General features: G+C 41.1%; 1 protein-coding gene across 1 annotated transcript in view; it reads left to right on the top strand.

Annotated features, from left to right (window-relative positions):
- The first annotated feature begins 962 nt into the window (after positions 1-962).
- The window catches only part of LOC142311638 (beta-1,4 N-acetylgalactosaminyltransferase 2-like), a 204,628-nt gene continuing 193,158 nt past the window's right edge, over positions 963-12,432 (top strand). The window contains exon 1 of the mRNA XM_075350206.1: positions 963-1,165. Within this exon, the coding sequence (XP_075206321.1) occupies positions 984-1,165 (182 nt within the window). The 5' untranslated portion in view covers positions 963-983. The remainder of the gene's footprint in view (positions 1,166-12,432) is intronic.

A 12,432-nucleotide genomic window follows, 5' to 3' on the forward strand; every position in this document is an offset into this window, starting at 1 on the left:
CTGCTGTCTTCAGCCTCTGCTGCCTCCTCCTTCCAGCCCAGCTGCTTATTCTCATGCATATTCATTTATGCACGAAGCAGCCGACCCAGAAGTAGCTGCAACGGGGGTCAGCGGTGGCTGGATACATAGCAGAGCCAAAGAGTTCAGCACCACAGACAGCAGGAGCTGGGACAGGGGAGTATACGTCCATGTGCTATCACGGATGACGGACACGGATCACGGATAGCACATAGATAACCCACGTGTGCCATAAATCACAGCACACCGAGGAACATATGCGTTTTTTACATGTCAGTGAAAAACATGTGTTTTTCACTGATGTGTTAAACAGGCCTAAAGCAGAGTCCCCGGCAGCGATCATGTAACGATCTCCAGGACGTACCCGGTACACCCTTGGTCGGGAACGCACCGACCATGGGGACATACGGGATATATTCAATGTCTGGAAGGGGCTAAACAATTTCATATTAAAAAGAGACAAAAACTGCAGGATAAACACGTAATGAAAAAAAACAAAAACAGCGAGTTACCTACTTTACATAATAGCTGCAGAGATTCTGCAACATGAGAAACTCATCAAATCATCATTGAAATATAGCCTCAGTGTTTTTTACTCATTCAAATAAATAGTGGGGGGTGAAATACTTCAAAATGTACAAAAGTATTTTAAACAGCATTTTTCCTATTTCCAACACTTGGTTTTTGGTGCAGAAAAATATGCTGCAAATACTCAAATGTGTGCACATAACCTTATATTTCTGCTAACAACCCTTTTTCTTTCTTTCCCAATAGAAACAGCAGGCTGAACAGGTTTCTATATGGTTATTTGTTGATGTCATACACGGTCTGTGGTAATCCCTGGAAGGTGTATGCTGAATAGCGCTTGACAGATGGGTGTGTTCTACCAGTCGTCAGGCATTATTACCAGGACCATTAGTTCCTATATAGACATTTGGGGATCACAAGCATCACGACTTTGAATCATGGCAAATGGGAAAAAGTTTTATCTGAGGAAATCACATACATGTCTGATCCTGTTAATTGCTTTGATCCTGTGGAGTTTTTTGCTTGGTTTAACAGAGAAGCTCTTCCCATCCCAGAGTCAGCCAGAAGATCAGTCACTATATGAGGAGAAGAGGGAACAGGAACCTGAAGAAGACGACAGGTGTGTAACATTGTGCGGAATGGGATAAAGGGGAGCGAGGCAGGTGCAGAAATAATATATTACAACTTTATTGTAAGGAACTCCAGACTTCGTTTTATAACGTGATATATAAGCTCTATTAATAGTTACAATTAAACAATACTAAAGGGAGACGTTTAATATAGGATATTGCTATATAAGAAGGCTGGATTGCCAACATGTTTAAAAAACAAACAGAATTAAGATAAATGCCATGCTTACAGCTCAGAATTATGGCTTGTATGCAACAGCAATACTCACTATCCACAGTAGATTGATGATAATCCCAATCACAAAAATCTGTACTAGATTATCTGGCTTTAAAAAAAAAAGGAAAAAGAAAAAAATCAGAAAGATGCTTTTTTTTAATTTATTTATATATTTATTTATTTTTTTTTTTCACGGACGGGTGGAAAAGGTTTTTTACTTGCCGTCCATTAATATTTATGGACTATTGACAACCTCGGAAGACTTACGGGCATGTTCACATGGTGTTTTTACAGCTTTTTTGTGGCTATTTTTTTCTATTCAAAATAAAAGCCCATTTTTACATTAGTATGAGATTTCTCATGCGAACTCTCGGCTTTTTTTTTCCTGACTGTAATTGAGAACTTCAGCGGTTTTTAAATCCGCAGCATGTCAAATCTTTCAGCATTTTTGCGACATTTTCCATCCATAGATAGCAGTGAAAAAAATGCAATGGTGTTTTGAAGAAATTTTGGTGAATAAAATTTACTTTAATAAACAGTTACTGTAGAAAAAACACATATGCTATCTACACTTTAAAAACTCAGCAAAAAAACAGACAAAAATATCGCAAAACAGGCATTTTTAATGTTTTTACCCACAAGACAGCAGGTGTTGGAAAAAAAAAATGCAGCAAAAATGCTGTGTGTGATCATAGACTTATTTTTCTGAACTATTGAGTTGTAGGCGCTGATTAATTAAGAACAAAATATTGTACGTCAGACATAATGAAGGGAGCGCTAGGGTAAGATGTGCCAAATTGATTAAGAGATGTGCACTGAGTAAAACATAAATACATTATCTGAACCAAGCTAAGATCATTAATACAGGGCATAAAACTAAGCCTAATTTATAAGACAAAAAATCTGGCTCTACAATAGAGAAAATAACAATAGCGGAATTGCAACGAAATCAAGTGTAACATTTCTGTCTATAAATTAGAAATTGGATTGCAACCACTAACAGATCATGCTATTATTTTTTTCACTATTGCAGTGTCAATTCTTTTGTCTTATGCCTATTAAAGAGTGGTATCCTATCCACCTTCCCTTTTTTTTATAGTGGCGTGCATTCATATTTATCCTAATAAATTGTATGGCACCAGAACCAGTTTCAGTACACGCATACCATAAGTATATTTCCAGTATTGTATGCACACTACACAGATACCATCAGTTTATATCTAATATGGTACGTGCACACTGTGTCTTTTTACTAAAGTGACGAAGAATCAACATTTAGCTCATTTTAACTGCTTCACAAATTCCATACCTTGAAGCAGGTAAAAGCAAAAGATTGAACATGTGCACATTAATGTCCTTTTTACATTGCTGGGCACTATATTAATTTTTAGTGATGGTTCTGATTTTTCAGTCAGATTCAAGTCAAAATAATCTCTAAAAAATGCCATGTGCACATACCCTTAAAACATAGTGTACAGTACATAAATACGGTATCAAAACTAACCTCAGTACATGTTAACTAAGCACAGCTATTTATTTCCTTCCTGCCATGACAAAATTTCAGATTTTTTTCTCCCTTACTTCCAAAAGCCCAAAACTTTTCTTCATGGGGATTAGATGTAGCTTTGAATGAGTCAATTAATGTTATAAAAAAAATGGGGGGAGATGCAGATTCATCATTGTTTTCAGGGTCTAGTTTTTACAGTGTTCATTGTGCACTTAATACAACCTGGTAATTTGATTCTCTAGATAATTACAATTATGGAGACAACATTTATATAGTGTATATTTTTTTCTATTCTATTGTGCTTATATAACATTTTGGACTTTATTTTTTATACAGTTTGTGTTGCTTTTTATTCTTTTCAAAGTTATTGTGTGCTCATTTGATTATTTGTACAATATACTGGTATACTTTAATATTGCGCTATATTGTCAATTTAACAATCTCCTATAAAGTCCAGCCACGGTCGCAAACATAGCATTTAAGTCAGCATCAACACTCCTCATGTTGAGAGGGGGAGAAATGGATGAGGAAGTGGACCACTGCTTGGATACAACAATTGACAAGAGTGCATAAAAGGTTAAACAACAGTGATTGCTGCTAGCGCTGATCTTGGCTGTTAGGCTGGAGGCCCTCTTGGGTGTGAATTGCTCAAGGATTGAATGACATTGCAGAGCCTGTCCCGACAATAGTGTGTCATCTGCATAGAAATACATGAAGCTGAGTTGACACACTCTTGTCAGGAAAGTCACTGGCTGGTTTGGGCACTGCAATGTAATCGTAATGTGTGTCACACGCAAATATGACCCCAGCCTTAGAGGCACAGCCGACACCTGCTGCATAGGGCAGATAAGCAACGTGAACACACTATGTATTGTGTGATTTCTTATCTCAATATTTGTAGCTAAAACCAGGAGTGGAGCAATCAGAGGAAAAGTCTAATAGAAACACGTCACCACTTCTGTATTTATCACCCACTCCTGGCTTTGTCTTACAAATCCTGAGGTAAAACACTCACCAAATACTCAACTTGTGCACGTGGAGTTAGGCCGGAGTCACAACTGCGATGAACTTGCATCGGCATCACCCAGCACAGCCGCACTCTCGGACAGGTGCAGGCCGGCTGCATGTATTTCTATAAAGCTGAGACGCTCATGTCCGGAGAGTGTACGGGTGATGCTGATGTGAGACTTGTGGGAGTCACTGGCAAGCGTGACTTTGGCTTTAGACTGGACACCCCTGCTTATAATGTACATCTACTGAGGATGCTATGAAGCATTTTACAGAGTTTTCTGCTTTGAACCACTGTTTGTTTTTATTTTTTTTAAACTTTGCTTTTTTGGGAGGCTTTCGAAGAGTTTTTCCTCTTCCTGAAGTTGTTTTCATGAGGCCTTGAAAGAGATTTTTTTTTTTCTGAAGTTTTCCTTTGTATCGTTTTGCTTTCTTCAGGCTTTCTCTAAGTTCTATGTCAAAGTGATAGGCTTTTTTTTTACCCCCTCCCTGGACGTTTATCAAAACCTTTTGAGGAAAAACAAAATCTCAATCGACTCACATGAACTACAAATTGGATGTCATAGAAATGATTTGGAAGACCTTTCTCTGAGTTTTGGAATAGTTTTTGAGCTGAAGTTTAGAGAATTTTCAGTAACAAATATTTCGTGTGAACATAGTTTTATTTACCTGTAGGCAAATTTGGCAGTAAGGATAAGTGCACACGCTGCAGATTTGGTGCAGAAAATGTCTGTGACAGAAAAACACACCAAAATCTGCCTACAGTTTTTGAAGCTTTTTTGGGTGCGTATTGTTTTGCATGTAACAAGTAAAAGACTGTTAAAGTTAAGAAAAAAAAGGCTTTCTTGATGTAATTTCCTGTTTCAATCGTTCTTCTGCTTAAAGGGTTATTCCCATCTCCAAGATTCTATCCTAATATGTAGTAGGTGTAATAATAATCATATTAGCAGTTACCTCCAATTGTAAATGTAGTATATTTCTCCTGATTCACTTTGTCACTTACCTCATGTTCAGGGCACGTTTATGACCACTAGCAACTAACTTACAGACTGTGACTATATGCGTGGTTGTAACCATGGATACCTAAGGTCCTGCAATACCTTGTGTGGCGCCCCTGACCTGGTTAGGCGCCACTGAGTACTGCACTCAGGCTGAGTGAGTACAAACAGGTAATCCCATAGGCTGACTAGGGTGTGGACACACACACAGCTTAGAGTGGACCCCTGGGCAGACCCGGGAAGGGGGCGTAGCCCTCGCATCCCATCTAGTGGTGGGTAGTAGGACTGGGAGCTAGAGAGTTGTGCAGTGGCAGTCAGAGTAGGAATGGAGCAGATGCGTCTAAGGTGTAGAGCTGAAGAACAGGACACTAGTCAGACCCTGCACCTGTAGTGGCTGCTGCTGGGGGAGAGCGGCTACCCAGTGGGGCTGCCTGAAAACCATCTAGTGAAGAGGTGGCTGAGTAAGGGGACTACCTCACTCCCGGGAGGCCATAACATCAGACTGCATTACCATCAGCCCCAGACGCTCTCTAAACTGCAGTGGCGGTCACCCCCTGACCGCAGTTACCGAGAGTGGCGTCACAATTCCTATTGAAGTTAACCTGACATACCTGTGGCCAGAAGTTTCCCAACACGTGAAGACCCTGAGGCGACCTGAAGGTGAGCGGGGGCTTCACATCTGCACATGAGGTAAGCGACATGGTGTATCAGGAGATCTATACTACATTTCTCATTAGAGGTATTTGCTAATATTATTATTATTATTACACCTACTACATATTAGGATAGGATCTTGGAGGTGGGAATATCCTTTAATTTTCCATTCTCCTTTTCCTGGTGACATCACAACCTATTCTAGCCATGTGGTTTTTGTTGCACTGTGTGAACACACCTGCAAATTTGCAGATCACAACATTGAACTTAATCGGTGAAAAAAATGCTGCAAATTCTGACCAAGAATTGACAAGCTGCAGATTTTTTTTCTGCATCAAAATCTGTACCAAATCTGCAAGGAAAAAAAAAGCAGCAATGGCACAGCACGTCAGAAATCTCATGGACTTTGCTGGCTTCGGGAGAAGCATGCAGATTTTGGCGCAGATTTTGAAAAAAAAACACATCAAAAAGAGTAAACAAAAACGCAGCGTGTGCACAAGGCCCTTAGTGTTAAATCGCCCAGTGACTCTACCACAGGGAAAATGACAGTGTTCACTGATTCCATAGGTTTCAGTAGTTACTTTTCACTCTGCAATTCTTAACTGGGGTATGAAAGTACACAACCTGTTTAGCGTCTTCGGACATTTGACACATATTTATATAGGTGTGTGTGTGAGTGAATAGAGCGGCTTGTAGCTGAGCCACCTTTGTTATACAGTAGAAACCCATTTGCAATTGCTGCAGTGACTGATGAAACAAATTGAGGCAGTTTGAATCATTAGAAAAGAACAAATGTGAACTGAAATGTGATCAAACAATACCCAGGTTCAATCCACCCAGTGGGGCTAAAAAGATATTAAAATTGGTTAAGAACTTTATCAAGACATTTAAAAAAAAAAAAAAAAAAAAAAGCTACAAAAATCCCAAAGTTTTTAAGCCCCCCCCCAATTTTATATATATATATATATATATGTTTACATTATTTCTATGGCCACGTCTGTAAAATTACAAACTAATAAAATGTTTTGGTTTTTTTTGTTCCTTACCTGCACAGGGTATCGAAAATAAATAAATCAATATGGGTAGAATTTTGTATTTTTTTTTTTTTTTTTTTATTCATTCACCCTGTGTTCCAAACGAATGCCCTGACAGACGATCAGAAACTCATCTATAACTCCAAATACTACCGTAGTACTAATAAGCAAAACAAGTCACCACTGAGGCTGTGTGCGCACCATGAGTTTATGGTGACTTTTTGATGCTGTGTATTATGAGACTACATTATCCCGATGAGCTTCTGGTGAGTTTTTGATGTTGCAGAATTTCTGCACCAATTAGGCCTCATGCGCACGGTACGTACTTACATGCATTTACGCTGCGTATTGCACTGCAGTGTAAATGCATGCGTCCTGCGTCCTCTGCACAATCTACAGTCATATGAAAAAGTTTGGGCACCCCTATTAATGTTAACCTTTTTTCTTTATAACAATTTGGGTTTTTGCAACAGCTATTTCAGTTTCATATAGCTAATAAATGATGGACTGAGTAATATTTCTGGATTGAAATGAGGTTTATTGTACTAACAGAAAATGTGCAATCCGCATTTAAACAAAATTTGACCGGTGCAAAAGTATGGGCACCCTTCTCAATTTCTTGTTTTGAACACTCTTAACTACTTTTTACTGACATACTGAAGCACTAAATTGGTTTTGTAACCTCATTGAGCTTTGAACTTCATAGGCAGGTGTATCCAATCATGAGAAAAGGTATTTAAGGTGGCCACCTGCAAATTGTTCTCCTATTTGAATCTCTTATGAAGAGTGGTATCATGGGCTCTTCAAAACAACTCTCAAATGATCTGAAAACAAAGATTATTCAACATAGTTGTTCAGGGGAAGGATACAAAAATTTGTCTCAGAGATTTAAACTGTCAGTTTCTACTGTGAGGAACATAGTAAGCAACACAGGTACAGTTCTTGTTAAGCCCAGAAGTGGCAGGCCAAGAAAAATATCAGAAAGGTAGAGAAGAAGAATGGTGAGAACAGTCAAGGACAATCCACAGACCACCTCCAAAGACCTGCAGCTTCATCTTGCTGCAGATGGTGTCAATGTGCATCGGTCAACAATACAGCGCAAGTTGCACAAGGACAAGCTGTATGGGAGAGTGATGCGAAAGAAGCCGTTTCTGCAAGCATGCCACAACCAGAGTCGCCTGAGGTATGCAAAAGCACATTTGGACAAGCCAGTTACATTTTGGAGGAAGGACCTGTTGACTGATGAAACAAAGATTGAGTTGTTTGGTCATACAAAAAGGAGTTATGCATGGAGGCAAAAAAACACGGCATTCCAAGAAAAGCACTTGCTACCCACAGTAAAATTTGGTGGAGGTTCCATCATGCTTTGGGGCTGTGTGGCAAATGCCGGCACCGGGAATCTTGTTAAAGTTGAGGGTCGCATGGATTCAACTCAGTATCAGCAGATTCTTGACAATAATGTGCAGGAATCAGTGACGAAGTTGAAGTTACGCAGGGGATCGATATGTCAACAAGATAATGATCCAAAACAGCGCTCCAAATCTACTCAGGCATTCATGCAGAGGAACAATTACAATGTTCTGGAATGGCCATCCCAATCCCCAGACCTGAATATCATTGAACATCTGTGGGATGATTTGAAGCGTGCTGTCCATGCTCGGCGACCATTAAACTTAACTGAACTGGAATTTGTTTTGTAAACAGGAATGGTCAAATATACCTTCATCCAGGATCCAGGAACTCATTAAAAGCTACAGGAAGCGACTAGAGGCTGTTATTTTTGCAAAAGGAGGATCTACAAAATATTAATGCCACTTTTATGTTGAGGTGCCCATACTTTTGCACCGGTCAAATTTTGTTTAAATGCGGATTGCACATTTTCTGTTAGTACAATAAACCTCATTTCCATCCAGAAATATTACTCAGTCCATCAGTTATTAGATATATGAAACTGAAATAGCTGTTGCAAAAACCCAAATTGTTATAAAGAAAAAAGGTTAACATTAATAGGGGTGCCCAAACTTTTTCATATGACTGTATGTAGATTGTGCATGATACGTGCACACGATGCTTTTATGAACGCAGCGATTTGGGTGCTAAAATTTTGACCCAAATCCGTGCATTCATTAATGATCATGTCAATTATTCCGTGCGCTATGGATGCAGCTCCCACTCTGTCTATGGTGAGGGCAGCAGCCATAGCGCATGAAATCAGCTTTTTTTGTACAAAAAAACCTGCAACCATTATGCAGTGCTTCTGCAGCGATTTGACGTGCACATGTGCTGTCAAATCACTGCAGAATGTTCAGCAGTTACGTGCGCATGAGCCCTTACTTGCGTTTTTTCCTTTTGTTTTTGTGTGCGGTTTTTGTCACATATTTGATACAGCAGTTTTTATCTCTTCTGTTTAAATAAAGCTGCTTTGTTTTTGATACTTCTTTGTATTTGACTTTATTGATATACTTAGGTGCAGATTACATGCATGTCTGAAGCGTTTCTGGCACGGAAAAGCAATACAGCATACGTGCGTTTTTTTTACCTGTGGGATTTCCGCATTTAATGCAAGTTTATGATGAAAATGCAACATACAGCAAGAGAAATTAAGATGCAGCAGATTTGAAACAGGCACCACAAGTCAGTTTATGCTGAGAAAAAAAGAAGCCCAGTGGGCAGGGGATTTTTATAAATCTCATCCACTTTGCTGAAACTGTAAGATGCTGTGAAAAGATACAGTGCTATAACTAGAGATGAGCGAACTTGTTAAATAAAGTTTCGCCAACCTCCAATTTGGTACGAGCCTTAGCCAGTTCAGCTCGGACTTGGTAATCCAATCACTTTCCACCACAATCGGCAATGTTCGGTTTTGTTTGATAACTGATTACGTTTTACAAAATGCTTTTCTGGATGGGATTGTGGTGCTGTATGATGAATAGGGGATTTGTTTAATGAGTGGAGGGGGTGGGGACTTGGGAGAAGCCAGAAGAGCTGCGCAATATATATACTTTTTATTCTTAACTTAATTTGTGAATGTTCCTGCAGAAAACATCCTCAAGGTTAAGACACAAGGGCTTGTGTCATTGGCTGCCAAAGTCACATGTCTGTCTGCATATAAAGTGAGGGCATGCATCGTTGGTGCCGTTTTGTGAAATGCTGCCTTTCCGCCTGGTAGATACAGACAGTTTCTGAAAGCTGATGGCCATTGCAGTCCCCTGGTACCACTTGCCCAGTCACCATTACTTCTCTAATAAACCTGTGCCTGTTCTACACCATCAATATTACCTTTTCCTTGAAAAACTCTGTATCTGACGGGGTGCACTTCCCCACTGACACTTGGATGAGCAAACATGGCCAGGGGCGTTACATCTCGCTGACTGGAAACTGGGCTACTCTGGTGGCTGCAGGGGCAAGTGGGGAAGGGGCTGCGTCCCAAATCTTGAAATCTTCAAGGGCTGTGGGACAAACCTCTGGATCTACCGCTTCCTCCACTGCTTCTGCTTCCTCCACCTTCTCTAGGGACTCCACCTGCGCCCTCAACCCCCCTTAACCCCTTTAGCCCCAAGCCTGTTTTCACCTTAAACATCCGGCCATTTTTTGCAATTCTGACCAGTGTCACTTTGACAGGTTATAACTCTGGAACGCTTCAACGGATCCTGGCGATTCTGAGATTGTTTTTTTCATGACAAATTGTACTTTATGTCAGTGGTAAATTTAGGCTGATATGTTTTACATTTATTTGTGGAATTTTGGCGAAAATTTTGAACATTTTGCAATTTTCAAAATTTCAAATTTTATGCCCATAAATCTGAGAGATATGTCACACAAAATTGTTACTAAATACAATTTTCCACACGTCTACTTTACATCAGCGCAATTTTCGAAACAATATTTTTTTTCGTTAGGAAGTTAGAAGGGTTCAAAGTTGATCAGCAATTTCTCATTTTTCCAACAAAATTTACAAAAAAACAAATTTTAGGTACCACATCACATTTGGAGTGATTTGAGAAACCTAGGCGACAGAAAATACCCAAAAATGACCCCATTCTAAAATCTGCACCCTTAACTCTGCTCAAAACCATATCCAAGAAGTTTATTAACCCTTTGGGAGCTTCACAGCAGCCAAAGCAATGTAGAAGGAAAAATTAAAATTTTAATTTTTTTAGACACAAATGTTACTTTAGCCATAAAGTGTAGCATTTTCACAAGGGTAGCAGGAAAAAATGTACCATAAAATTAATTGTACAATTTCTCCTGAGTACACAGATACTGCACATGTGGTGGAAATCAATTGTTTGGGCGCACAGCAAGGCTCGGAAGGGAAGGAGCATCATTTGAATTTTTGAAAGCAAAATTGTCTGGACTCATTAGCGGATGCGATGTTGTATTTGAGAGGGAAGGGAGGGGGGGAGGGAAGGGAAGGGGTGAGGGAGGGGAGGGAAGGGGTGAGGAAGGGAAGGGGTGGGGGAGGGAAGGGGTGAGGGAGGGAAGGGAAGGGGAGGGAAGGGGTGAGGGAGGGAAGGGAAGGGGTGAGGGAGGGAAGGGAAGGGGTAAGGGAGGGTGGAAGGTGAGATTGGGGATAGCGGTGGCGGATGAAGGCGGGCAGCGGCTGATGGGGAGAGCGGTGCAGGATGAAGGCGGGCAGCGGCTGATGGGGATAGCTTTGCAGGATGAAGGCAGGCAGTAGCTGATGGGGAGGGAGGGGCAGCAGATGGAGGAGGGCGTTGGCAGATCAAAGGCAGTCGCGGCGGTGGATCGGGGCGGTGACTGCTGCGGGAGCGGTGACGCCTGAAAGGGGGCAGTGGCGGGGGGTGATCGGGCACAGCGGTGGATCGGGGGCACTTACCAAATGCCACTTATAGGGATCACTCTCTTCAGCTTTCACGGATGGAGTGAAGCTGAGGGGAGTGGTCACCTGCAGGTCACTGGCCCCAGATCCAAGGTGATTGGAGAGATCAGTCACAAGGCTACAGCTGCACTGATCATGGCTGGATTTCAATATTTCAGCCATTTTCAATGGCTGAAACATCACAGTGGCTGTGATTGGCTGATGAACGCCGCTCAGCCAATCGCAGCCTCTGTAGATCCGGGGGGAGTCACCACCCCTCCTGAGGTCGGGCAGAGGTCCCTTCCTCCTCGAATGTAAGGTTTTTGTATACCGATCACAGCCACTGGGGCTCCGGGGCCGCGATTTCGCCATGACGTACTGGGTATGTCATGGGTCGTTAAGTACCATGTCACCATGACGAAGGCTATGTGTAATAACGGTGCAAATCTGGGGGTGGCCCTACCTTGGGCGACATCAAACATGTGCCTTGAATGGCTCATGTCCTCAACCTGGTTGTACAGCCATTTCTAGGCCATTATCCCAGCCTGGATACACTGCTGCAGAAGGCACGGTTGCTCCCTTTTTAAAATTTAAATTTCAGGCCACATTCTCTGTGTTCCATGGACAAGTGTCAAGGCTCCAAGATGGGTCTCCAAGTTGTGTCTTGCCTGTACTGGCAGCCGTATGGGAGCACCAGCCGTACACCTGTCTCTTATCCATCTCAATATTTCCTATGGCAATAGTCTAGGAAGCTAATGGCTATGTCAAAACAATAGGGCTGCACTATAAAATTTATTTTTTTCTGTTTTGGAAGATTTTTGACCCCCCCTCACCTTTTTAAAAGTGTTTTTTTCTGCCTTAGGTTTGGCCTCCCATTGATTTAAAAAAGAAAAAAAAAACGTTCAACAAACCATTCGGCAAAAATAAGAAAGTTTGTCGAAGATCAGCGAACCAAACTTTCTAGTTAAAACCTCACCAAAAGTTCAGCATGGGAATATAGCTTTCAGTTCAAACCTT

The sequence above is a fragment of the Anomaloglossus baeobatrachus genome, chromosome 5 (assembly GCF_048569485.1).
Source record: "Anomaloglossus baeobatrachus isolate aAnoBae1 chromosome 5, aAnoBae1.hap1, whole genome shotgun sequence".
Taxonomy (NCBI): Eukaryota; Metazoa; Chordata; class Amphibia; order Anura; family Aromobatidae; genus Anomaloglossus; species Anomaloglossus baeobatrachus.